Source organism: Cyanistes caeruleus, chromosome 6 (assembly GCF_971803275.1).
Source record: "Cyanistes caeruleus chromosome 6, bCyaCae1.hap1.1, whole genome shotgun sequence".
Lineage (NCBI taxonomy): Eukaryota > Metazoa > Chordata > Aves > Passeriformes > Paridae > Cyanistes > Cyanistes caeruleus.
The window spans coordinates 46,986,270-47,014,219 of record NC_141706.1 but is presented as its reverse complement, the minus strand read 5'-3'; the positions used below and the strand labels follow the sequence as shown (position 1 = coordinate 47,014,219).

The following is a 27,950-nucleotide window of genomic DNA, read 5'->3' as shown; positions in this document are numbered from 1 at the left end:
CAGTTCCTCCCATCTATGGCAGCCCTGGGGTCTGTGGGGGCCAGCCCCATTACCTTGTCCAGTGAGACTCGAAGAATGCTGAGTAGTAGACAAGGAAGGGCAAGAAGACTGAGAAGGCCCAGAGCAGCAGCGTGGGGAAAAACTGGGTGATGATGGGGTTCTGCAAGAAGAGAGATGCCGAACACCCCCTCAGCAACCCACCAGAGCACAGGCATGCTGGAGACAGAACATGATGGTGCATGCAGCAGGTGGGCTGGAGCATCCCCTCCCTGAGCAGGAGCATTTGTTCTAGGAGATAAGAACTTGAAGCCAGCCAAAGGCACCACAGCCGTGTTCTGAGCCCCAGTGTTCATCCAAAAGCTCATAGGTCAATGAGTAAGAAGTAGCTGTGCTGCTGGCAGCTTGTAACAACTCCTGAGTTCTTTCCAGACCTTTCTTTTTGAATGGACAGCAACCTGCCTGCCTCCATGGACACCAGCCCCAAAGCTCAGGTGCTGCCCCAGGGCTCTGCCACTGGAAACACAAGGAGAAGGGGATGGATAGCAAGCAGAGACATGACCTCATCAATGACTTTGTTTCTCATCAAAGCTCATCCTAGTGATGGCTCATCTTCTTAGGACAGTGTAGAGCTGGTGCCCCCACCCCCCATCACAGATAAGCCTGGAAAGTGGCATGGGTTAGGGACTACCTTGAGACTCTCCACAGGGTGTGTGACATTGAACATGTCCATAGTGTTGACAATGATGGCTGGCGTAGTGAGGAAGAAGAGAAGGACGAACAGGCAGATATTAAGCAGAATGAATCGCACCCACCATGATGTGCCACGGACTGACAAATTTTCCCTGTAAGAGGAAAACACAACATGATAAGGACATTTGGACATTGGACATGATAAGGAGGAAAATCCCTGTGTCCTGGGCCTCCCATCATAGCTTCGTGAAGCTCTGCCTCCTCCTATCTGCACCAACCATCTTGGCAGACTTTGTTCTGAGCTCACCCTTTTCCTGTCCCAAACTGCTTTGCTGTCACATGCAGAGCCCCCTGGGCCAGAGAATAGCCACAGTGGAGGTCCATATGACTGGGAGGCTTTGGAATCAGGCTGGAGAAATCAGTCTGGCAATCACCCCCAGTCTCAGCTGGCTGGGCCCTGTCACCCTTGTGGTGATCACCACAATCACCCCTGCTGACTTCTGCTATGGCAATACGAGGGATTTTCAGCCCCCATCACCCTAGGAAAGTGTCCTACAGATACAGACACAGGTTCCCTACAGCTATATAGGCTCCCTATAGCTATGGGCATAGGCTCCTTATAGCTATGTACATGGGCTCTTATGGGTATGGACATGGGCTTCTCCTTGTCTGCTTGTTCCCCCTTCCTCCCTCCCTTCTGCCGTGGGGGTTCACCAGATGATATCGCTGGGTGCAGGGGCATAGCGAACACCCCAGTGGTGTGACTTGACCACAGTGGTGACAGAGGACTGCTGGGGGTGCTTGCGGCAGTGGATGTGGCTGTAGTCCTTCAAAATCCTGCAGGAAGAAGGGAGACAGGGGTCAGGTCTCACTTCTTGTGAGACCCTTCCCACAGCACTAACAGGACAGCCAACTCTGCAGATGGCAGAGGCATAGAAGAGACCGACCCATTGCCAGGCTTTGGTTGGAAAAGCTGGCAAGGTGCCCCAGTTCCCCCCATGGCAGTGGTGACGAACAGGCGGGACATCCCCATGGCCATTGCATGAGGGGCACTCACACAGCTGTCATCCGCTCATCCTGGAAGGTGACGAAGGCCATATCAAGCCGCTTGAGTGTGATGCGGTTGCGCTCCGCATTGAACTCATCTGTGAGCTTCTCCTCCAGCTCCCCATAGTACTGCTCAGCATCCACCTGTGGGAGCAGCCAGGGCTGTGCTGCGCACCAGGCTGGGGCAGGGGCAAGCTGCTGTGCTCTGCCTTGCCCACAGCGCAGCTGTGCTGCCTGCAGCCCTGCCCGGGCCCCTCCTACCTCATCAAAGCCACAGAAGCGGCAGCAGAAGATGCGGGCGCAGGGGTGAGTTTTGATCATGATCTTCCCCTCTTTCTGCGCCTTGGTGGTGAAGTAAAGCCGCCCCTTCATTGCTTTGCGCCTGCCAGGAAGCCAATAGCAAAAGTCATTTGGGGAGCACCAGAAGTACAGACATAAACCCGGACTGGGTGCCTTGATGTGGTGGGCAGGAGCAGTACACCCTCCCACAGAGGCAACGTGGATGTGCATGCACTCACCTCTCCGCATCCAGCTTCATCAGCTTGCGCACGTCGAAGCAGAACTGGACGTTGGTGACGGTGCAGCTGGGATAAGCCTCACTGCAAGCACAGGGGCATGGTGGCACCAGGAGCCAGGGGACAGGGACAGTCCCTGCCACCTGTCTGCCACTCGCCCAGCAAGGCTGTGGCACATGGCTACTCACTGGAAATGCTTGATGATAAGTGAAGGGTCTGTGATCTCCTTGGGGATGTGGGTAACCATCAGTGTCCGGGCAATCTGGGGGAAGAGAAGAGGCAAAGGGATCTGCAGGATGGGCAGGGATCTGCAGGATGTAATGCTGCCACCCTGTCCACCCAGCAGTGAGCTGGGGCACCAGCTCCCACCCTGGAGGCAAGTAAGCACAGACCTCCTCAATGCCCAGTCCCAAACCCTGAGGGCACAGCCAGACAATGCCATACCCCAGACAGATGGATACAGCAGAGCTTCAGTCTCAAGAGAGAAGACAGCAAGAGAGAGATATTTGCCTCCAGGCTGTCACTTTATCCAGAAGCTGGTCAAAATCAGGCATACCTTCCCCTGCCAGCCCAGTTCCCGGCTGTTCCTAAAGACCTCTGTACCCATCAGGATCAGCACTTGTGCAAAGCAAGAAGTTGTCCATTGAACAATGCAGGGTTGGAGGAGGGCTGGTTTCTCACCTTCTCATTCTCTCTGTATTCCAGGTGGACAGAGTGGTGAGCCATGCAAAGGATGGTGAAGATAAAATAGAGGAGGGCAAAGATGCTGTGCAGCCATAGGAGACGGTCTCTGGAAGAGAGGAAGTGGGGATCAATGAGCACTGTGATGAGCGTGTGGCATGGGGATGAGCCTGGTACTCAGCATCTCACCTGTGGCCACCCCTTCCACCCAGCAGGACCTTCCTGTGCCAGCTGTCAAACACTCACCCCAGGAACTAGAGGGGCAGCACCCAGGCTATTGACTGAGATACCACAGAAATGAGGTCACACAACATCCCCAAGAGCACTTCTGCCAGCAGTGGGGTGCAGAGAGCAATGCCACTGGGTTGGCTGCCCTGACTGTGCCCACGTAGTACAGAGAAATGGGAGAGTTACTGTGAGCAGTGTGCTGCTCACGTGGATCTGTCCCTGTCCCCAGCACGGGACTGTGCTGAGCTCTGTTCCTAGGTGCTCCCAGCAGTGCCCACCACAGCAGCAGCACACACAGCCCCCCTGCCTGTGGGAGCACCTACTGAGTTGGGATGTTTGCGATGGTTGTCCGGCCAAAGTGGGTGGGATTGTGTCCTGCAGAGGAAGAGGAAAAGCAGAAGGTTAAGGGAACCCAGTGCAGTGTGCGTGTCCATATTGCAGTTATTTGCTCTGGTCTTTGCTCCCTTCTTTTCCATCTCCCAGGTCCTCACCAAGTCCCCACCGCCCTGATTTCCCAGCCTCTTATGTTCCTCTGTCACCCAGCAGATGGTGGGCTCCTGCTTTCATGGGGCCTTCTGAGAGAGAGGTTTTTTTGCCTTCTTTCCCAGAGGCACAGTGCTTGCTCAAAGGCTTGGAAGTTTGCATGGCACTCCTGAGTCAACCTGTGACTAGCAAAGCACCTACCCAGGAGGTCCCCTGAGAAGTTGACAGGCAGGATGACAGCCACGGAGAGCACACAAACCAGCATCAGCAGGACCAGGAGGTGCCGCTGGAAGGAGAGGTAGGTGGTGGCATCGATCCCACACTTGCTCTGAATCTCCTCATCCCTGGAGAGAGGCAGGTGTGGGTCAGTGCTGGTGGTTTGTCCCCACCACCTCCCACCATGGGGACACTGGCTTGCTCCAGTCTCCCACAACCCACACCAATTCATCACATCCTGACTGTGGCACAAATGATTTCAGCACAGAGGGAATGAGGGACCCGAGCAGCACTCCAGCTGCCATCTCATTACAGGATTGGTTCCTATCAGGAGAGGTTGAAGCCCTTTTCTTTGGGATAGGATCTAGGGGCCAGGAGGAAATGCAGAGGTGAGCTCTCCGCTCTCTTCAGAGTGGATGTTTTAAGAAGGCTCTCCTCTGCTGCTGGTCCCAGCAGCTCCTGGTGATGGGCCACCACCTGTGGGCACCAGCTCCTAATGGGTGGGCAGCAGTGGGGCATGACCATAATGCCAAGAACACACACTTACTTCATCTGGTAGATAGAAAGAAGCCAGGAACAGAATCCCTAGAAGGAAAAAGAGTCAGGATGAGACAAGGGCAACCACCCCCACCTCCCTGGTGAGGGAATGGGTCACAACATATGCTGAGGAAACATGCAGAGGTGGTGCAGTGCCTATGGCTAGGGGGTTGAGCAAATGGAAGCAGTGCCCAAGGCAGCCTAGCAATGCTCAGCCCAGTGGCAAAGGCAGCTGCCTCAGGAGAAGCAAGGAAAACACACTCCAAAGAGCTGATGGGAAGCTGAGCACAACCTCTCTTCCAGGTGGTGAAAGCCCTGAGGGACCATGTGACCTCCCTGAAAGTAGTGGTAAGAAAATTTCTGTGAGTGGGAACAAGGAGTCTGCTGGGGCAGGGGTATAAAGGGATAGAGAAGTCTCTCTACAAGCATCAACCATCCTGATGGATGTCAGGTGCATATTCTTGGCCACAGAAGGATTTGCAGAGGAAGCTGAGGTCAAACACTAACCAACTGTTTCAGGCTCCTGTTTCCAGAGCTCCCTCCTCTTCCCCTTCCATGACAGTTCCTAACATTCAGTGCACTTCCTTTACCACTATCAAGTGCTGAGGTGGCACTGCTGTAGAGTCCTACAAGACAACCTAAGTTCTTGTGCACTAACTAGCTTATTCCCTGTCACTGTGTACACACAGGGGTTTCCAGACTTTCCCCTGGTGAAGGAGGATTGGGTTAGAAAACACCCAGGCAGACTTGACACCCACAAGTCTGTGGGCCCTGACAAGATGCATCCACAACTGCTGGGAGAGCTGGTGCACACCACAGCAGGAAAGCTCATGATCATCTTTGAAAAGTCCTGGAGATCAGGAAAGGTACCTGAGGACTAGGAGAAAGCACCATGCACTGGAACAGATTGCCCAGAGAGATTGTGGAGTCTCATTCACTGGAGATATTAAAGATATAATCTTGTGCCATGTACTGTAGGATGACTCTGCTTGAACAAGGAGGTTGGACCAGATGGCCCATATTGGTTCCTTTCAACTCTACTCTTTCTGTGATTTTCTGATTCTGGGCTTTTTATGCTCTTTACAGATTCCTCCTCAAAACTGCTCTTCTCCCCTCTTAGTGTATTTTACACCTAATCTGGCAGAGTTGAGGTTTTCCTTATTTGTGAACAGTTTGACTTTTTAAAGGATGTCTTCTTCCAATAATCCCCTTAAATCTGCTCTTTAGTGTGCTGGCTTTCCCTGTAGTCTTTCTCACTTATTTTTGTTGAGCAATATACATTTCATACAATGCCTAGAGCATCTGGTATAGAGCCTTTAAACAGGCCTCCTGCCACCTGCAAGGATTTTGCTTCTTTTGCTCTTTCCTACTTAGATTTTTTAATAAGTCATGACATTTTTTCATAGTCGTACCAGTGACTGAGTTTTGAGCTTTTGCTGCCAAAAAGAAATAGAAAGAGGCAGCAGAATGTGTCCGTCTGTGTTTGTTTCCAGCAAAGCCCGCTGTGGTAGAAAAACAAAAAAAGTTACTTTAAAGCTCCACCATGCTGGCGGAAGAGGAAATGTGGTGTGGGGGACTTTATCCTGAAGGGTGGGAAAGATCCTTGCAGACAAGCAGCCAGGCTGTGGCCATGCACCATACCAGGTCCCCACAGCTGCAAGAACAGCTATGCAGCTGTGAGACGCTTGCCAACAGGAGCATCCCCTCCAAACTGCCATTCAAAATAGATGCCTCAAAGAATCCAGGACAAAAAACCCTCCAGCTTCCAGGAATTCCCCACTGCTGAAGGGTATTGAGCAGGAGATTTAATTTCTCACACTTCTGACCTGGGTTTCTGATGAAGAACAGGACAGGCTGGGCCAGGACAAGCCCTGCCCAGGTTCCCACTGCCACAGTCACTGGCACTCACCACATCCTTGTTGTCAGCATCCAGAGGGCTGCTCTCTGACGGGGACTTTTCCTTCTCGCTCTGCTCTCCATAGAAAAGCGATGTCAGGCTTTGCAGTGAGGGGAGGAGCGGAGGAGGGAGACAGAAGAGAAGCAGCAGACATGAGAGGATAAGCACCCTTGGAGAAGTCTCTCCTAAGACAGCAGCCCAAGAAATGCCTCCCCCCCTTCCTGCATCTTACACGGGGGCTGGAACAGTGATTACTGCTGGGCTTGGGGGGGACAAAGGGGGGGATCTTTCTGCCTCTGCACCAACAAGTGTCCCCAGCTTCTACGTGGCCCTGACTCATGATGGGCTCATGGAGATGTAGCCTTAGCTCCATTACAAGGGACTGTTGAACTAGATATTTTCTATTCCACTGTTTTCAGATGTCTCAAATGGTTTTGCAGTAAAAAGGAATGTAATCAGAGCTTGCATTTTTAATCTTGATTGCCCTTTGATCTCACTGGAGAAGGGAAAACATCACATATTCATCACCAGACTCAGCTCCAGATTCAGAAGTCAAGAGGAACTGGAGGGGAGAAGGCAGAAGAGGGACTTAAACAAAGCTTACTCTTGTGGGCTGCCCAGCCTTGCACAGACCCCTTCTGTGTGCACCAGCCTATGCAAAGAAAGATGCTTTGTTGCCCAGGGTGAGCTGTGCTTTGGCAGGCAAGCTGTTGTGGGCAGCAGAGCCCACCTGGAAATATGGTCTGGGCTCTACTTTTACCAGAACACTGCTTATTTTTGTGGAATTCTGGCCCAAATGATGGGCCAACAAGTTGTTGTGGTGACATGAGAAACAGTGTTATTGCTGTGCGTCTCCCTCTGCCTCCTCCACCGGCCAGTCCTGTTCACCCCAAGAGAATGGCAGGAGAAGAGGCAGTGGCACAGTCCCCACTGAAAAACAGTTCTTTGTCCTTCCCAAGAGTGCCCACAATGACACCAAGAACACTGTCACCAAATGCTAGAGGGAATGAAAGCTGGCGTGGGCTTTCCCTCTCCTAGCAGCAGATGGTGACTATGTCTCCATGGGAAAGGGGGGCACCAGGCCATTCCCAGTGGGAAGAAGGGACAGGAACACCTGCTGAACTCTGTGTCATGCCGCAGTGCTGGCTTTCCTTCCAGCCCTCTTTAGAATGGAGCCACCACCTGCAGCACCTTTGCATCCTCCTCACCTATCATTGTCCATCAGCAGTGCCAGGCGCCCGTAGTCCCAGGCTGCTTTCCGAAGACATGAGAAGACCAGAAGGAGAAGCTGGAAGAATAAGAAAGAGAAGTGTTTGCTGCAGGTCTCACCCCATGGGATCTTCTCATATCCCTCCTTTCTGCCTTCTCACTCACGAGCCCAAGCTCATACAAAACTCTTACCCCAAACTGTTCCTGCTCCATCATCTCACCACTGCTGCCCGTGTCCTTTGATGCCCACCATGACATGGGCAAAGCCCATGGACCCCTGCACTCATCCCTGTTCCCCCATCAGCCAGGTGCACTGCTGCACAGGCTGCACTTGTGTGTGGCTGCCAGTGCATGCAGGGGCTGCAGAGCCTGTAGAAAGGCACCCTCCTGGCCCGCTCACCAGCCACAGGATGAAGTTGATGGCGAGCACAGTGGGCACGCCACCAAAGGGCAGCCCCTCCAGGACAGTGCTGCGGGAGCGGGCGCTGAAGCACTGCTCCTCCGTGCTGTTCACCGGGGCGTCCAGGAAGATGAGCACATCCAGCGAGGTGAGGCCAGCACCATCAGGTGCAGGCTCCATCGAGTACGTGCTTTCCATTGGCACCGTTGTGGGGTCTCACCCTGCAACACAGAGGCAGGAGTGTGAATGGAGAAGCCTTTGCTTGGAAAGGGGCCATGGCTCTTCCAGGTCTCTTCCATCAAGGCCTGAGGAGCTCAATAAGGGTAGGGAGGGGATAAGACTGGCTGATGACCTCAGTTCCAGTTTCTCTCAGGGAGAGGTTTCTGGACACAAGGCAGAGGGTGCTGCTGAAGAAATCTCACAGCTACGTCCTGCTCCCAGCTACCTCCTGCTCCCCACCCCATTAAACCCAATGCTATTTGGTTGTCTCTGTCATACCTGAGACAGATCTCTCACCACCTCTGCCCCTCAGTCTTGGAAGCTGGGTTGAGTCATGGCCACCCTGGTGCTGTCAGCAGGCAGGAATAAGAAGCTGAAGCATTTGTTTGAATTTCTGAAAAAAACAGCAGTGATAATATTGACAACTGGGCTCTTGGGCTGCACTTGCTTCTGTCCCCACAGCCAGATATCTACTGCCCATGGAATATCCCTAAGCCTGCTGTCCTCCTCCAGCATCATGATCTGTGTGACTCAGGAGTTAGAGGACATCCCTTTCATCCTTCTACCTAAGCAGAATTGCTCCTTCCAAGATATCTTGATCTCTTCAGAAGAGTTAGCATCTCAAAACCCCTAAATGCCGGGCTTCCCACCACCTTCCCCAGGAGCTGATACCATAGACTCCTCACTGGCAGGAGACACTTAAAGGCCATTAATAGCCAAGACTGTGGCTTGTTTCCAAAACCTTTCCAACCACCATGCTTTAGGTAGGAGAGGATCCTCACCAAATCTGCAGTGCCTGGAACCCTGGGGAACGAGCACCCTAGAGCAGCCAGCATGGCTGTTTCTCATGGGGATGCCACAGGACAGTACCAAACGGCTGCTGCCCTTACCATACAAAGATGAGGAGAGGGAACCAGCACAGCAAACACTAACAAATACAGGGTGGGGACAAGGGGGCCAGAGTCTCTCGTCTTCATATGTCCTGCCTCTGTGCTTTGGAGTCACTCTCAACACCTTTAGCCAGCTGCTTCTTGTGCCTGAAGAAGAAGAACAGCTATGTCTGTGGTGAGACGATCCAGTCTTTGGAGGCCTTGAGCAGCCAAACATGATTTTGAAGCTGGCCCTGAGCAGGGGTTTTATCAGATGACCTCAAATGGGGCCCTTCCAACTGCAACTATTCTACATTCTTATTCTCAGGAACTTGTGATCCTGACAAGAACATTTTCAGGCCTGCCTGAAGTTTATAAGGAGCTATATAAGTGCCTTGCCCTGCAGACATGATAGGCACAGTATATTGAGGTCAGTGTATTGTGACCAGTGCAAAGGCTATGTGAAAACTCAAGAGGGGTTTGTAACATGTACTCCTGGGAGCTTTGCATTCAAGCCACTGAGCATTCATTCCTCTCCTTCCTTTTCATCTATATTCCAGCCATAACTGAGATCCTGCTACAGCCCCTGCAGTCACCCCGCACCACGTAATCCCTGCTGGAGGATATTCAAAACTCACATGAACAGGGTGGAAAAATAGAAGCAGGACCCATGGTTTTATTAAGCAATGGAGGAGAATGAAAACAGAGATATATTGGACCTCCAGGGATGTGGAGACACTGTTTATGGCAGCTTCTGCCACCAAGACCACATAAGATGAAATCTTCTTCAACACCAAAGGAAACCTAATTGAGAGGTCCTTGGGGAACACAGAGACAGCACATAGAAAATGACTTGGCTTAGAAAGGAGATATTCCTAAACTCTACACAGATTTGCTTTTGTTAGGAAGCACTTACTTGTGCTGTGTCAGTGTGATATATGCAGGACTACAGTAGCACCTGATTTTATATGCATGGCTGTAGCCTTAGCCTCTCTCTCTTAGACCTTGCAGTTTGCTGCTGGAGGAGTCCTGTCCTCAAGTTCACGAGGAGGAGGAGGAGATTAGTCTTGTCTTAAAGTTCCTGAGGAGCCCAATCCACAGCTGACCAGAGCAGGCAGGACAAGAGTGCTGGTGCAGGAGCTGGCATATGTTACATGCCTGAGACACTGACTCTCTTTGACCTCCTCATCCAGGGAAAGAAAAAGCTGAGGAGAAGGGAGGTTTTCAAACACAAGAGTTGACAAAAAAAAAGAAGTCTGACAACCTGGACACTGAGGATTCCCAAGGGATTGTCAACCCAAGCTCTCCAGAGGGTTGAAGAATTTAAGAACTACTCTTGGTGCCTGCAGTTCCCAAATTAAATACACACACAAAAAAGATGGTGACTTGCTATTTTCTTCATTTCTGAAGCATAAATTCCATCCCAAAGAAAAATCTCCACTGGAAGCCTAAGTGTGGCTGGGATTATTGGACCAAGGCTATGAGTCCAGAAGAGCTTGAGTCTCACTCACCCCACTGCAAGATTAGGCTGGCATCTGACTACCTGCATAGATGCCTTGAAAGGATGTCAGAAGCTGCTGAGCTGCAGGCACCAAGCTCCCCAGGACATGCAGACACATGGCAGTCCCTTTTCTTGTGCATACGTGGTGCAAAGTCACCTGAGCCATGGGCTTCAGTGTATGCTACAGACCTGCCCACACTGCATCTTCAGCTCTCCTCTGAGGTCCCTGTCCACATACACATCCATCTGTCCAGACTATGATGTCTGGAGACATCACTGCCCAAGCTAGGACAGCTGAACGCTAGTGTGACTCTCAAAAGAATTGCCAGGTCACTAGAGATAAGCCGATACTTCTCCAAAGAGCCTCCCAGCAGACTTGGGGCTGACACTTGCGCCCGTGGATACGATGGATCCATGATGGATGATGGCTGGCAAAGTGTCCCTGCAGTGCCCTCAGTCACAGCCTGTCTCCCAGCCCTGGTTGGGAGTCCTGTACTTTAAGGGCCAGCATGGCCCCATCAGGATAATGGGACCTCCAGAAGAGACCTGTAAAATGAGGGGGCTACTCTGGCAAGCAGAAGCTGTTTGCCCTGGCTTGCCTGCCTCCTGCTTGCCACCTGGATCACCAGGACCTCTAGCCAGGGTCTGCTCTTTGCTGTGGAAATGCTCTCAATCTGTTCCTCACCATGTGCATGTCTCTCTCTCTTTCCCCTCCTCCTGTAAGCAGCAGTGCTACTGCCATCTGGCATTTTCAGCTGCTAAATAATTCACTGCCTTTTGTTAACAAGGAGAGTGTGTCTCTGACCGCGGGAGCTATTAGACCATCAGCAAACAAACAAGGAGACCCTTAGCAACCTCCAAGTCCCTTCTCCTTCACCACCACTCCACCACACAGCAATAAGATCCTGCAGCTTGTTTCTATGCACCGGCTTCACGCTTGTAGGAGGAACATCCTGTCAGGGATGGCAGGTTGAGGGGGATTTTCACAGGGATCTGTACAAGGTGTGTTTCTCTGTCAAGTCCTTATTGCTATTCCTTTCTCTCCCATATCAGATATTTTGCTCCTGGTGGCCTAAAGCAATGGGTTCCTGGAGATAGTGCTCCTCTATACTCCAGCTCTCCTGCCCAGAAACTTCCCAAATGCAAGCCTTCACCCTTCCAGCCTGACCAGCTCATTCTCTCCACACAGTACTGCCAGTACAATGCCAGACTGCACAAAGAAATTTCAGAAGATACTTGAAGAACCAGTCCAGTTCTGTCCCCTCTCTCTTAAGCTCCTCCAACTCCAAAGGAGTCGAAAGGAGCCATCATGTCATGCTCACACCTGTAAAAACAGCCTTTGCAGTGTATCACAGCTCCTCTGAGCCTGATCTCAAGCCACTCTCCTGCCCTTTTGCTGCTCCTTTCATCACTAGATAGCCACAGAAACTCTCCTCCAAATACCCAAACCGCTACTTTTCTAGACCATTTGTTCCAGCTAGTCTCACCTTTTATGGCACTGCTCTCAGAAAAAGTTATGCAAATTATATAGCTGCAGTGTTACCATTAAAATAACTACTGGGGGAAACCAGCTAAAAGTAAATCATGCTTATGTTCTAGGAACAGCATGCAGCAGAAACAGTGGGAGATTTCTGCTCACGTGCATCAAGAACAGCTTAAACTGAGACCTGTAGAACATGTTCAAACTCCCTGTGGATGGAGAGCTGTTTTTGATATACAGAATGAGAAATCACAGGGACACCACAGGTCACACTTAAAGTCATTGTTGAAATGCCTAAGTTAAATTTTCACATAACAGAAATGAGAAAATTCAGCATTTTGCAATATTCCATTGATGGCACTCTGCAATAGTATCTGAAAGGTTCAACAAAACACACAGTATCACCAAACCAGTTCCTGTTCTCTGCTATGCCACTGCCATTGTGTTTTTCCCAATCTTTAGAGGCCAAAGGAACAAATACTGTTGTGAACAACAGAGCTGTATGACTGTCACCTCCTGAAGGTGTCAGGACAGCTTCCCATTAGTTGTGCATGAGGCAGGGCTTTTAGATGCCAACCACAGACAGATGTCCTCCAGGGCAGCCACTGTCCTGGGGAAGTGACAGCAATGGATTAGTCCAGAAACACGGGGGTGTACAGGGTTGCAGGTAGAAAAATGAAGCAATAACGTAAAGGCAGAAATTTCAATATATGGTCTACCCATTGTAAGTCTTAGAGGGAAGATACTAAAACAGGGTCAGAAAAAAAAGTCAGAAAACATGCAGAGGAAAATTATTTTTCCTCTTTGTGGCCTGTGAATGCACACTGAATGCATGAGATTTGCCATTGAAACTGATTTGCTGGATAATTTCTATGAAGCATTTTCAGTGTGTGTAAGCTTTGCCTTGAATATTCAGTGCCCTCTTTGTTTTGTTGATACATCAGCATATGTTTCTTCTCTCTGGTTGGGTGGGCACTAATCCAGAGAATCAGATTTCCAATTAAAAATAAGGCATGTCTTTTATGCGAATGCAATTTTTCATAATTTGTCTTTCCCTTGAAGCATCCTGCCAGCAAACTCATTTGCTAGGGGATTCACGGACAGCTGGAGTAGCAAAACATCAAAACAGTCTTGGGAGCATTGAGATGACTAAGCTGGGGTTCCCAGTATGCCTACGCTCATCCAGCCTTAGCATCCCACTCTGGCACAGGTGGGATTACTGACTTCAGCTGGCTAGAGGGCAGCCAGGCCATGGGGCTGTTGATGGAGCAGCCTGTGGCCACACAGAAAAGCCAGGCTGAGGACTTAGACCTAGAAAACAAGCATCTATGCTACCTGACTGCCTCTACATCCTTCTTCCATTACAAGTAGATCATGGCCAGGCTGTGGAAGGGAAAATAAAGGATTGCTGTACCAGGGAGATCAGGTTCATGCCCTGGTGTGCACAGGATCAGGCAGGCAGGCAAACCTCCAGCATCCCACCCTGCAGGACTGCAGTGACCGACCTTGCAGGACTGCAGTGACAGGGAGGGCAGGAAACCTGAGCCACTGCCACTTACTCAGCATGGCTAACCAAGAACCTCAGGATGGGAAAAAGCTCATCAACAGCCTGCACTGAGCTCAGCACACACCCTGGCAGTTTTGGCACCACAGGGCATGGTGACTTCTCCATTTCTGTCATGTGCATGCATGGGAGAACAGGCACACCATGGGCCATCTGTCCCCAAGGGGTATGAGCACAGAGGGGATGGGACCAGAGACACAGCCCTCCAAAACTCCACAGAGGTCCAAGGCATTCCTCTCTAGCTCTCCCTTTAACCTTCCCTCTTAAGATTAATGGCCTTGAGGTCCAAAAAGCAAAGAGAGGATCTGGCTGCTCATGGTCTGTGAGGTGAGCACCCGTGGGGCAGCAGCCTCCCCAGGCAAGGCTCATTGACATTGGTGTGAGTGCTGTGCCCACACCCTCTCAGGCAACCCACCAGCAGAACACCCCATCCTATCACCAGCAGGACATGGGACATAGACCAGCCTGTTCTGTTAGCCTGTTGCAAATTAGACGCATCTTTCAAACAAGGAGAACCATACCACAAGCAGCAGCACGGCTTGTGGGCTATGGAGGCTGGGGTTAGTAAGGTTTGGAGGCAAAGGACCACTCTGCAGCAACAGATGACCCCTATCAGGTAAAAAACACCTGCTCAAATATTAGTTTTGTCATTGCCAATGAAGATATGGTCACTCAGAGAAGTCATGAGGACTCATGTTTCATTGATCCTACTCCAGCTCCCACACACACCCACCACCCAATGAGAAAATGAATGTGAGTGCATGACTGCTTAAAAAAAACCTGCTTAAAAATGGTATAAACTTCATCTTCCCTACCAGTAAGTTCTGGCTCTGCTCTCTCACTGAGGAGTACAAAGCCAGGCTCACTGCCAGCCAGGACAGGAAGAAGCCAACCCATGAGCCCACCCAGGCCATGCGGATGCAAACCCCACAGTGCTTCCCCTCAGTGGTGAGCCTGCCTTTGGCACTGCTGCTCCTACCCCCAGTGCTTCACCATTCCCAACCTGCCTTGTCAACACTGCTCACCTAATAATGTAACCCACTAGGAAGCTGAGACTGACCCCATTTTGGGGAGCTAAGAAGTTTATCTGCACTCAGGATCGGCATGCTGCCACTACCTTCTGGAAACCCTGTGCAGGGTCATGCTGCCCCAGGGACTCACCTGTAACCAATACAAACCCCTCCCCTGCTGTGTGTCCCTGTGGTGGCTGCCACATCACCCACATCTCCCTGCCCTCCCCTTCTTCCCCAGCATCACCACACAGGGCAGGTTTTTGGCACTTGCACAGACTAAATTCCATGAAGTTTTTGAACGAGAAGGCATCTCAGTCCCCCCTGGGACTCTCTGCAAGACAATGGTTGTGGCCTTCCAAACTGCCACCTGCATAAGCCCCTTCTCCTTCGGGTATGCTGTGGACTGAGCAGGCCAACGCTGACTTGCTGCAGTGTCCCTTGGCAGAATAAAGCCAAATCCCAGGCAACGGAGAGCAAACAGTGCTTACAATGAGATCTACAGCCAGGGAGATTTGTTTGGGCCAGTGCGTGGGAGTTGCTGTGCAGAGAGCAGCTCTTCTCCAGCCTCCTCCACACATGTGCGAGCCAGCAGCTGCTGGAGCCAGCACACTGAGCCTGGGAAGGAAGAATCGGAGCGGAATTTATTTATTCCACCCCCAGCCATTTTTGCCACATTTGACTAAGCTGCCAGTGCAGGTTGGCTCTAACCCATGTTTGGTTTGCATTTCACTCTCCCGCTGTGCACACAGCCCCTCACACCACACTTTGTGTGTGCAGTGCACCAAGCAAACATGAGCTAATGGGGCTGCAAGCTCCCCAGAGTATCATGCACCCTTGTCCTCTGATAAAACTTAAATCAACACCCTTCAGCACAAAGGATTACCTGGACCAGGACCAACCCAAGCAGAGGGCACGGTGCTGCTGGGCTGCTGGTAGGTGATGGCTGGGAGCAGAGAGAAAGGAAAGGGGCCTTAAAATAAAGATGGGAATAGACTTTTTTTAGACCTTGTAGTGACATAATTTTAAACTAAAAGAAGGTAGATTCAGACTAGATATAAGAAAGAAATTTTCTAAGTTGAGGATGGTGAAACATTGCCACAAGTTGCAGATGCCTCATCCCTGGAAACATTCAAGGTCAGGCTGACAGGGCCATGGGCAAACTCATCAAATTAAAGATGTCCATGCTCATTGCAGGGACATTGGGCTAGAAAACATTTAAAGGTCTTTTTCAACCCAAACTTTTGTATGATACTATGACAAAGCCAGGGTTAACTTCAAGGAATGGAGACCCAGGTAGCCCACATGTGGGAAAGGGGAAGGTATCATCCCTACCTATACACATGCATACACTCACATCCATCCAAAAAACAGTATTTCAGGAAAACAGTAAAGAGATACCCTGGTGCCATCAGACCCCTGCTCCAAGAAGGGCTGCTGCATGCTGTTCACAGTCCCCAGAGCAACCCCTGCACTTGCAATTAATTAATGATGATACATGCAGATGAGAACAACTCTCAGCCCCTGCTGCCTGTATGACTGAGGGACATGGCAGCAGCTGGACCAAGGGAAGGGCTTGAACTTCCCTGCAAAGGATATTTTGGGGCTCCTCATTGCCTGCCAGCTCCAAGACCACAGCACGTGCTCTTAAGCACAGCCTGCTTTGCAGAGGGAGCTCCCATTTGGCACTGAAGACCAAGGAAGACACTTCTCAGCAAGGCTGCAGCTGTGGTGGGATATCAGACAATTACAGCCAGTTTGCTTCTTCTCCCACCCAGGTTACAGTGCTCACACAGAGGATTTTAAGGTCTTTGTGAAGGAAAGTGCCACCTTCACTGGGAAAAACACTCCCTTGTGGAAATCTGTACAGAAACCAGAAGTAGCTGTGCCTTGGTCAGGGCCCAAACCGAAGCTGACACTGTGAGTCACAGGCATCTTTCACAATGCTACAAGGTGCTAGGTCCACTTTGGTTCCTGGAGACAGGGAACAAGACAGGATGGAAACAGGGACAAGGCAGCTCTTTCTTCCCCAAGTCCCTTGCACTGTTTGGGGAGCATGTAGCCGAGGGAGGTTTATCTGATGCCTTTTATAAAGCAACCTGCTGCAGAGACTGTTAGCCATGGGAGAAGCCAGCCTAGCTGAAGCCATCATGAGGAAACTCTACCTGAGGGAAGAGGGAAGGAGACTGGCAAAGAGAGGAGTTGGGCTGTGCATGGAAGGGATGCAGACTGGGAAGCCCAGTATCATACTGTTTGAGCCAGGTAATTCTGGTGGCTTGGCATCCCAGTGTCCTGCCTGGCCAGGACAGCATGACACACCTGGGGATGTCAGGGACCTCACTGTTGAGTTGGTGGAGAAAGGAGGCACATTTCAAGCCCTTGTGCAGCAGCTCTCAGCTGCTGAGCTCCAGCCAGCCCTCCTCATGGCTGATGCCAATCAGCCTGCTGTGCAGTGTGGAGTGAGCACACATGGCGGGCTACCAGGGGCCTGGCACTCATGCTGCTGGGCACAGATTTGCTCCATTCCAGCCTGCTGCTTCCTGACAGGAACTTGGGAGCACCCTCCCACCGAGTACCCTCATCCCACACCTTCCTAGGGGCCAATGGGCAGTGCTATGGTTATCCTGTTGATCCCCTTCTCCTGGGTCCAGACGTGCACTGCTCTGGGGGATGCCCTGGAGCCTGGCTGCCACCTGCCTCTCCATCCTTCACCCCCGCCCATCTTCAAGCAGTCACAACATCCTCCACAGCTGACTCCTGCAGAAGCAAAGAAACATTCCTGCCCTGTCCAGCTCCCCTCTCTGCAAGCACAGAAGCTTCTTCCTGAGAGCAGTGGATTACAACACTACACACACACACAAAATATTATTTTAGAGCATCTAAAATCTAGAGCAGAGCTAGAACATTTCTATTGCCTGTACTTGGTGCCAAGAGCAGAGTGAGGGCTGGACTGCAACAGGAGCCCATAAGCATAATCACACACCAATCCTGGCCTTGACAAGGCTTTCCTCCCACCTCTGCCCAGCTTCCAAGCAGACTTGGGTGACACCATATGACTGGGATGAATCACACTGCCCTGGGAGCACGGGAGCTGGCAGCAGTGGGTTGCACATGTGGGGATGGCCCCAGCAGCTGCCAGTCACATCCAGCCATGCTCGTTGCATCCAACTGTGCCGGAGGGATTAGCACTCAGCACACTGGTTTGAGTCAATAGTGCATCAAAGGGAAGGGAAAGCTTTTGATGGCATACACCATGCGGGGCAATCCTGGGGCTGCTTTTCACTGGGGAGGTGGAGGGAGCAGGTAGTCTCTCCTCTGGTCGCTGGGGCATCATCCAGCTGTCTCTGCAGCCCACACAGCTTTTGGGGGAGATGAGAGGAAAACTGCTGCTGCAGCCAGGAAGGAAGGCAGCTCTCCCAGGCACATGTGGAGCTGCAGACATGTGGCTCTGCAAAGCATGACTGTTTCAACCTCCTTCCGAAACAGATACTCATGTATGGTGACAAGACTTGCCCCCATCATTTGCATCATCCCCGGGAATTCGCCTTGCCCACAACACCCAAGCACAGCTACAGTCATGTACCTGCTGCAGGGCACAGCAGAGCCGAGCAGAGCCGAGCAGGCAGCCCATCACACCCACCAGCCTGCTCTCATGTCCTCCAAGGAAAGGATTTGGGGAGTCAAATGGCCCTGGAGCACCAGAGACAAGAAGGAAATCATTGGACTTTTGGGAAAAGAACTGGGGTTCATGATCCCTCCCCTCCCCCCCCACTTCCAAACCCCCAATCCAAACCCTAACCCTAACCTATCACAGGCAGGTGGCCCAGCACAAGGGAGGAATGGGACACAGATGGTCAGCAAACAGACTCTGTTGTGCCAGTGCTGCAGGCTGGCACTGCCTGCACCCACTGTGCTGCTGTCCTGTCCCGTTCTGCCTATACCCACGGGCCAACAGCTGCCCACACCAGCGCAGGGGGTGTCGGGAGCGATGGAGAAAAACACAAGAATTTTTTTTTTCCCTTCAGGCAGAGAAGGAAGTGTCACATCTGGACATGTACAGCAGCCAGGCTGGGAAAGGGACAAGGCACTGGGAGAAGAGAAGCCGTGGGCTGGGAGGCACAGCATCGCCCAGAGGATGTGAGACAGATGGCAGATTTGGCAGCGGGGTGGTCACAGAGCGACCTGCAAGCTTTTTCTGCTGCAAGGGCACACAACACAACACTGCGTAGGGGCTGCCAGCCCAGCCTGGCAGGTTTGCTGGGGGGGTTGCATCCTTTCAAACATGCTGCATCCAAAAGGCTGCATCAGAGATGCTTTATGCAATTCAACCTTGGAAAAAGACTGTCTAGGATCAGGGGGAAAATGGGAGGGAAGGCAGAGAGATTGTCCCTGGCTTCTCTTCACAAGCCTACCTTCCCTGCGCAGGGCCACACAGGCAGCTCAGGGAAGGGCTGGCAGCCCTTGCGCTGCTAGATGCCCCATATTTGCCCACTCTGCCAGAAGCACAGGGTCCTCAGGCAGCCACTCCCTACCCTCCACATAAACACTGCTCAAGTGGGACAGAAAAGACTGGGAAATTAAACACAAGACACTGCAGAAGATGGCTGCAAAACGAACCTTCCCACGTTCACATCTCCTTGTCCTTCCAGGGCAGCTTGGGTACAGCAGAGCCAGCACTAACAATACAGCTGGCTGATGATATCTGGGGACCCAGTGTCAGCAGGATGTTATCACACACCCCCCCCCCGCCCCCCCACCCTGCAGGGATCAGTGTCCCAGCAAGAGCCACTGCAAGCCTCTCCACAGCCCAGCAGCTACTGAAGCCTTACCCCAATTAGAAGGAATCAGACAGGCTCTATGTCCACTTTGGAAGAGATGTTTTGGGATGCAGCATTGATATGGAGGTGCTTGTGGAATGGCTGGGTATCCTGGCCCAGTCCCAGACCAGGCTCCTGCTTTATGCTTCTCATTTCCTACATCCCAATGTTCTCATTTCCTGCATCCCCATCCAGTACATCCCAAATTGCCACTGTGTCCTGCAGCTCTGCACTGAGCACCCTGAGAACCTGATCCAAACATTTGGCCTCTGCAGCACCAGCAAGTCATTTACTAAATGAATGCGGGTCTCCATCTCCTCATGCACTGTGTGACTGACGTAAGGGGCAGTTTGGTGCTCACTGTGCTTCATGGCTGCTGTCCCTGCTCTGGGAAGCATCTCTCCACCTGGAAACACCTCCAGCCAGTTTGGGAAAACACAAGGTGTGAATGTATGAGACCTCAGCACAGCTGCCACCTCCCAGACTGGCTCCCTGGGGCAGCCAGCACTTCCAGTAAAGCATGGACACATCCTGCAGTGAAATACTCCTCTGCTTCACTATTGGCAGCAGCACACTTGCGCTCACTAGAGACAAAAATCTGTACAGCCACGGATGTTATGGAGGTTCTGGCTCGTCCCAACATCCTAGTGCCAACCACAGCTCTGGGAGGGTGAGCAGAACAGGCAGCCCAGAGTGGTGGGCACTAACATTTAAGTGAAGCTGAATCCCACACTGTTGCTTTTTCCCCGGGGATACACCGATACCTGCAGGATACACTGGTCTCCAAACCCTGCCCAGCTGCTTTCCATGCCTCTCCTGGCAGCACAGCTCCATCACAGAGCACATGAATGTCGTGCTGGAGGGAGGGGACCAAGGAGTAACAAAAGCCAGGTGTGAGGAGCCACAGGAGGACGCTGGAAAGGATCCTCCTAATGCTCACCATGTCATGGAGAGAGCCAGTGTTAAATGAGCTGCAGGACCAGACTGAACCCGAGAGCTCCCACAGCACTGCTGCTGTGCAGAGCACCAGGCTGGCCACACACAGGACATGGCCACAGAACCCATCTACCCAGCTCAGCTCTGCTCAGCTGAGGGGAGATACCTGCTGACACAAACGAGGTGCGCTCTGAGGAACAGAGAGCTTTCCCCAGGGTGCTCAGGGAGCACGCCAGCCTGCAGCATTGAGAGCAGGACTGGAGACAAGGGTCAGCAGAGTCACATGAAATACCTGTGCAGCTCTTCTCTTGCCCCAGGGGATGGAGAGAACACAGCAATGGCACAGAGGGCTCCCATGGGCAGCTGGGGAGATGGATGGATACCCCTGAGTACCACTCCCAGCTTGAACTTCTAAGGCTACATATGTACAGAAATGTATGTTACCTCCAGGATACCTTCCATAAAACAAAAACAAAACAAACAAAACACAAAACGACAGCAAAAACCAAAACACCCCCCTAAAAAACAAAACAAACTAAAAAACCACAAAAAAATCCCACCAAAACACCCCCAAAAAATAAAAAAAACAAGGCCCAAAGAAATGTGGAGTGGCATCTCTTCTCTGCTGAAACAAACTGCAAATGCCTTTTAAGAGGGCTGGAAATTCACCTTCTCATTATGGAGGGAAAGAAATCCCTGAAGTTTAGCTCTGTGCAGGGACTATCCAAAAAAACAGCTGGTCCTTCAGACACATCTGCCAGGATGAAGGAATCCTGAAACCTGGAGCACACATAAAGCTATACTCCTCAAAGTCTATGTATGTATCTAAGATAAGACTTAGGGCATGGTCATAGTTTCTCTAAGTTTGGTTACTAAAGTTTTTCACAGCTAGCTTTTTCCAGCCCAATGTGTAGTATATCAGAGGACTGTATTAGCAAAGACATCCATCCTCTGACTCCTGAAACGACTGAATAAAACATGAAAGTCTTTAAAATGCACAATTCTCAGGAGGCTACACAGCCACTAGCACAATTACTATCAATATTCCCTTTGTTTGGGGTTACTTTGTTCCTTAAAGAAGGAAGAAATTGATAAAATTTCATGGAAGGAAATAAAAGAAATTAAAAACCTGGATAAAAGAAAATTAAGCTTGATGAAAACCTCCCAGCAGAAAAATCAAATGAAACTCCTTGATGAGAAGATTAGCAACAGTAATATAAAAGGAAAAAGCAATAAAAAGGACTTGGAACCAGAACAAATAAAAGAATTATGACTCTTGGAAACATACACCTGACTGAAAAGTAATCAGATTTTTCTGAACTAAACACTTTTTAAAGACACAGCCACTTTAAAACTGGAAATTTTTAAAACCTACATGATAAGACCTCAGATCCCTCTCATCAGTGAAAAATAAGTCACTAGAAATTTATGCACTATGTCCTTGCTGCCAGATCTGCTCAGTGGTTGAGAACCTGGAGCTAAAGCCTGATGAACTGCAAAAGTGGCTCTGACAGCAGCAACCTTTTTTGAAAGTAGAAGGGGAAAAATGTTTCCATTAACTTAGAACATGGATTAGTTTAGTAAAAGTTCTGAAAAATTACTGCAGGTTAATGCAGGAAAGCCTGGTTCCCTTTCAAAGCCTAATGAAGATGAACTGTAAGAGGATAATCTGTATTAGTTCTGAATTCTTAAATGTCAAAAATAATCAGGTTATATAACTGGCTATATTTTGTATCTCCTATAACAAAATTTTGTTCCTATACTATAGTATTATAATAATACAATATAGGATAGCAGCATAGTATTGTTAAATTAATTACATATATAAATAATATCTTCATAAAACTATTCTCTTTTCTGGATTCATACATTTTAAGCAGTTTTATTTAAACAACTAGAAACAACCTTTTAAATGCTCACATTCTGCATTATCAATTGGACTTCACTTTCCATTGAAATACAGACGGACTAAATTTATAATAAATAATTAAGTGATATCTAGATCACTCAACATTCTGTAATGCAAGAAATACAGATATTAAGTATCTCTCAAAAACCATATGTTAGCTATAAACCCACTCACTTAAGCACAGTGTAGCCTCCTTCTCAGCCCTAAGCATCACATCATGCTCATCACCAAGAAACAACTTGTCCTTAGGAAAAGAGCAGAAGTGTACAAACACAGTGAGATTGAAAACAGGTGCTTAGGTCGTGGCTTTCTCATCATTAACTTAAGTCGTGACTTTAATTCATCCATCCTATTCAGCAGCAGGTCAAGAGCCAAACAAGGCACAGACCAAGTTTACTCTGAAGTCTGTAAGGTTTGGTTCCTTTTTCTGTCCTCTTTGCCATTATACTTCCACAGTTCTGCCCTGAAAAGCAGAAAGAGGAAAGCAGCCCAGAAACACAATGAATAGTGCATGTCCCAAGTCCTGGCAGTCTCCTAGTCTTGTAGAGACCTCCAGAATGCTGCTTGCAGACAAAGGGAAGCAAGGCAAACTTCAGCTTCTGATTATTTCTCTAATGCTGCCTTGGGGATTACCCCATGGTGACTGAATTTGTCAGAAGACAGGAAAAATAACCTCAAAAGCACTGAGGCTGAAGAAAAGTCCTGTAGTCCCACCTTCCTTCTCAAAGTAGTGTCAGCTAGAATAGGTTCCTCAGGGCCGTGTCCAGGCAGGTTTTGAATATCTCAAAGTATGAACATTCTACTCCAAACCACAGCCGTGCCAAGAAGACCATCCCAATCTGCTGTTGGAACAGATCCTCCAGCCAGGTGTGTCCCAAGCCCCACATTACTAGAAGCTGTCCCAATGCTGGCTGGGATCCTAGCTGCACAGATGCCTGTGGTCCATGGCCAGCCACTTCCATGCCTCAAGAGTCACCCCCCAGCTCGCCAGCCCTCACACCGTCTCAGCACCTCAGCCTGTGCCACTTCCATGCTGTGCCACCTTAGTGTGGACCACCCTGCTGCATGGGTAGCACAGCAAGAGGATTCCTCTAACAGGGTCGCCTTGGCTTGGCCAGTACAGAGGCCCCAGACCTTGCCTCAGGATACCACAGGCTCACTTTGGCAGCAGCTGGGAGCCACTCCCCAGCTACATTTCCGAAACTTGTTTCCCCTAAGTCCCGCACATCCAGCTTCTCTGTATTTTGGTCTCCCCTTGCCCATCCAACACAGCACATTCAGGGGCTCATTGTCTCAATATCCCTCACCTCCTGCCACAACTCCCAGCTAATTACAAAGTGTTCTCCAATGCAGCAGGGCCACAGCACTTTCCTATCTCTGGTAGGGGAACTCAAAATTACATGATGACATATTCTTCCACCTCTCACAAGCTACCTTTTAACACTTGGGGGTGCAGTGGAGCTTGTCTTTGTTCAGATCCTGTCCCCGTCTCTGTTCAGCCACAAATCTGCGGATTACAAGACACAAGGCTGTGGTGCTGGGGAGTGGGGAATCAGGTCACCTGAAGTTTTCACATGCTCCCACTGAACAGGAGCACTGAATCTCTCTGCTCCAGTACTCCATTTTAAACACATCTTTATTTAAGATCAAACTATGACTGCAAGGAGCCCCTCCTTGGTCAAAATGGTAACCCCAGCTTCTCATGGGGATTCATCACTGATTCCAGTATTGAAATGTTTCTATACTATGCTCCTCGGAGGCTGGACAACATTGTGTTAGGTAAGGGTGACACAGGGACCAGGGCAGCAGGCTGGGAGAGGTAAGTCTGTGCCCCCCTCCAAGCAGAGAGACCCAGGGGACTTGCCGTGCCCTTTCTCACCCATTAACCAGCAACAATAGTGCCCCGGGTGATGGGAAGGGCTGTGTACCGCTCTGTCTGTCCCATTGTTGCAGTAATACTGCGAGCAAACTGCTGACATTGTCCCCACCTAATAACAAGGTGTGATCACAGTCTAATTACCAGTCTCAGACACATTTGAAGCAGTAACTTCAAACAGCCGTGAAGGGATATTTAGGCACCTTAAAGTGCAGGTACATGCCAAGCGGGATCTTTTAAAGCTCTAAGTTCTCTTGTAACAGCTGGTTAGGGACTGAATGTGCTCAAGCCATGGCTGAAGGAAATGAGGACTGGAGTTGCTTCTCCTGAAATAATCTCAAAGCAAACCTGCTTTTGCTCTGAGCACAGCGCATCAACAATTCAGTGTTTTCTTCAAACTTGGGGCTAAGTACACAAAATATATTTACAGCAGCTAAAGTAAGTAAGAAACACAGGAGTGACAACAGTAGAAGGCTTTGGTGTTTGTAAGACTCGTGGAGGAGTCAGCATTTGCACAGCACACTGATGTTTGCCAAGGAGTTAACGTGATTGATTAGTTTAATATCAATTGAATTCACTTGTGGGTGTTACAAACATTTCTCCCTCTTTGTGTTTTCAGAAAGCTCTCGAAGTCTCTTAAGATGAGAGTATTTCCTGCAAGGAATATTTTAAAGCAGAGACATCCTTTTACAATTCTGCAGATGCAGGCTCTTAAGCTGTGCTGAAATCTACCTTATGTCCCCACGGGCCAGAAGTCTCTGCATGCAAGGAGGACAGTATTTACTGGCAAGGGTCTACACACACCCCTGATCTCCATCCCCAGCAAGCACTGCTATTTCTTCCCTGCACATGACCACCCAGGCTTACCACTGGCAGCAGCCACCAAACCAGAGATGAAATAGTTAACCTCAGGGAAAGCTTTGAAGAGGAGAGTCATTACAGAGCAATTCAAATGTTATCATGTAAAAAAATGAAAAAAAATAAAAAATAGATCTGAAAGGCATTGGAATGGAGTGTCAGGAGCTAGCATGGAGCCATGCAAAGAAGGCAGAGGTTTAAGCTCACAGGGAAGCCAGAAAAGCCCATATGTGCTATGGAGTCAGAGGCTGCAGGGGTGCTGGTGGCCTCCCTGCTTTTATTTATTACTTATTTGTTTGCCAGTGGCTCTTCGCCAGGATACTTTCAACAAACGCTTCCTGAAAGAGCTGCTTCTGCCTCCCTCTCCATCTGTTGCCCAGCCTTTGACCACACTTTGCAGGGAAGCAAGGAAGGCAGTGAGGCCAAGGCTCTGGTCTGGTATAAGAGTCACTTTCCTATTTTTCCCCACTTTCTCCCACCTCCCCTCTGAATAAATACTGCAAGCCACTACAAAAGCACCTTTTCTCCCAAATGGCATATTTTGTTGTCTATCTTCTGCTCAGACAGACAGCCTGACCAGTCCTACAGAATTGTAAATCTCCACATGGGCAAAGTGCTTTCTCATACCTTGTTTCCCCACCCAGTTTTCCCTTCATACGCTGCTCCCCTGTGAACTCTCTGAAAGGGGCTGGCATGACATCAGTCCTGGAGATGGTGGCTAAACAGTTAAAAGGAAAAAGATGTTCATGCAGAAATAATATCTGTCAGCCAGACAAAGGTCTCTCTTTCATTCTCCTGGAAAACACTCTGTTCAGAAGGTTTCTGAATAGCAAACTCACTGTGCAGCACTGCTGCTGCAAGTGAGGATGGGGAAGCAAGCAAGGGAGAAGGCAGGGCCTTCATCCATGGACAAATCTGGATGAAGTCATAAAGTGGGGGAGAAAATCTTGGCCAGAGCATTAGATTGCCCTGACCTACCAGCCCTCCCAAAATCTTAAGTATAACAAAACTGGAGGGAAAAATGGGGAGAGGTTCCCCCTCCTCTTCCCTCCCAGCACAAAGCATATCTAACACCCTCAGGTGTAGCTCCCAGAAGGAGGATCCTGTGGCCAGGATGACGTGGGGACTGAGCACAAGCCATGACACGACACAGCGATGGGGTGACATTTTATGTCACATCACGGGCCAGCGGCATATGCCAGTGCATGTGCACTGTGAGAGGACCCTGAGGGGCTGGGGCTCACTCCCTCCTTCTGCCATCAACTTGCTCCAGCAGTGCAGGGAAGCCCCTGTGCCTCGCTGGGCCGCAGCCACCCATCAGGCGGGCAGACGCAAGCATTAGTTATAAACACTTTGGCACACGGTCCAAGATGAAGGCGGGCAAACAGTGCCTGAACAGAGCCAAGTACCCAGAAATCTCCCACAACACCGACCCAAACCCGTCCGTGCCTCCCGGCCCCGCAGAAGGGCCCTGGCGAGCTGTCCCAGGGCTGCCCGAGGAGATGCTGCCTTACCCGCCCGGCGAGCATCCCCCGCCGCAGTCGCACCCTGCAGGCGCAGCTCAGCGTGGGCGGGCCGGGCTCAGTCCCACGCACGCTTCCTCCCCACCCCAAGCACCAGGTCGTGTCCCCGGGTCCGCCCGGCACCCCGGGGCACCCCAGTCCCGCTGGCTGGAGCCCCGCTGCCCGCCGGGCCCCCGGCCCGCTGCCGCTCCCGCCGAGCCCCGCAGCCCGGCTCCCGTCCTGCCGCCGCCTCCCCTCCCCGCACTGACCTGCTGGGGGCCCCGGCCCCGCTCGCTCCGGGCCCTGCGCCCTCCGCCTCCCTCCTCCCCTCCCCGCGCTCGCCTCGGGCTGCCCGGCAGCGGCCCGGGCCCGGCACCGGCAGGGGAAGGGCCCCGGGCCGCCGCCGCCCCGCCCCCCGCCCGCCCCGCTGCGGCGGCGAGGCCGCGGTGCTCGGGCTGTTCCCCCGCCTCACCGGCTCTGGGCCGGGGCCTGCGCTGCCGGAGCTCCGCGCCCCGCCTGGGGAGCCGCAGCCGCCTCCCGGCGTGAGCCTCTCTGCCTACCGTGCGGGCCGTGGCATCCGTGAGGGGAGGAGGGGGCGAGGCGGCGGCGCTCGGAGCGGGGAGCGGGCGGGGAGCTGCCGGCAGAACGCCTGGCTGCGGGCTCTGCGCGTCTCAGGCTATTTCTGGGCGTGAGGCTGTGCCCGCCGCATCCGCCGCTCCGAGCAGCTTCGGCGGCGCTCGGGCTCCTCGGGCTGGCTGGCCGGCGTGTGCCCCGGCGGCGAGCGGAACCGGCCTCCGGGGCCATCAGCCACGGCGGGGGCGCACGGGGGTCAGTCCCCGCCGTGCTAGGGGCAGGTGGCTGCGTACATCTGGGACCTCAACACCGTTTGCAAAACCTCTCCCCTTGATGAAGTGCTGCTCAGATGCTTGACAGGGGTGGCAGCAGGGGTGGTAGCTAGGAAACTGCCTAAGAATCTTGTTCCTGCAGAAGGTCTCTGCCTTCATCAGGAATGACCAGCAGGACACAGAGGAGCCTGACCCACCAAGTGCAAAGGGACACTGAAAGCCTTGTTTTCCATAAGCATCCCAGCCTGCTCCCCGTTTCTGCAATCCGTGAGAATGCAGGCAGTGCACTCTGTGCCGGAGAAACCCCTGGCAGCACCCTCAGGGCTGCAACACCGGCTGTCTTGCACAGCCAGCACTGTTCCCAAGCGATGGTCATAGACACATCTGCAGGTGGGCTACCAGGGAACAGTCACTAGAATGTGACTGAAGTCTCACCGATATGCCAAGTGCTTCATTGTTCCCACCTCGTATGGGGGACCTGGGGTCCCACATCTATCACTTCTCCAGATGCTGACTAAATAGTGCTGTTCTGCAGCATCCTCTGAAGGCTTGTTTTGGTTCATTTCATCTGTTTTGGGCTGAAGAAGCACAGTCCAGTGGTTAAACTCCACCCATTTAAGTAAAAGACCTCACAAGCACAGCTATGAAAAATCACCAGAAG

General features: G+C 51.2%; 1 protein-coding gene across 7 annotated transcripts in view; it reads right to left on the bottom strand.

Annotated features, from left to right (window-relative positions):
- TMEM63C (transmembrane protein 63C) overlaps nt 1–27,499 on the bottom strand; it is a 32,695-nt gene extending 5,196 nt beyond the window's left edge. The window contains exons 1-17 of one of the 7 annotated variants that reach the window (XM_086893464.1): nt 26,714–26,765; nt 9,013–9,159; nt 8,402–8,516; nt 7,904–8,124; nt 7,503–7,582; nt 6,307–6,394; nt 4,408–4,445; nt 3,846–3,988; nt 3,485–3,536; nt 2,934–3,042; nt 2,441–2,514; nt 2,256–2,336; nt 1,999–2,119; nt 1,748–1,881; nt 1,405–1,527; nt 689–842; nt 54–160 (exon numbers count right to left, since the gene is read on the bottom strand). In XM_086893464.1, the coding sequence (XP_086749590.1) occupies nt 54–160; nt 689–842; nt 1,405–1,527; nt 1,748–1,881; nt 1,999–2,119; nt 2,256–2,336; nt 2,441–2,514; nt 2,934–3,042; nt 3,485–3,536; nt 3,846–3,988; nt 4,408–4,445; nt 6,307–6,394; nt 7,503–7,582; nt 7,904–8,101 (1,502 nt within the window). In that variant the 5' untranslated portion in view covers nt 8,102–8,124; nt 8,402–8,516; nt 9,013–9,159; nt 26,714–26,765. Of the gene's footprint in view, nt 1–53; nt 161–688; nt 843–1,404; nt 1,528–1,747; nt 1,882–1,998; nt 2,120–2,255; nt 2,337–2,440; nt 2,515–2,933; nt 3,043–3,484; nt 3,537–3,845; nt 3,989–4,407; nt 4,446–6,306; nt 6,395–7,502; nt 7,583–7,903; nt 8,125–8,401; nt 8,517–9,012; nt 9,160–18,129; nt 18,240–25,569; nt 25,661–26,456; nt 26,630–26,713; nt 26,839–26,916 lie in introns of those variants that run through there. The other 6 variants (XM_086893460.1, XM_086893461.1, XM_086893463.1 and 3 more) reach the window with 6 other exon arrangements.
- Nucleotides 27,500–27,950: the final 451 nt, after the last annotated feature.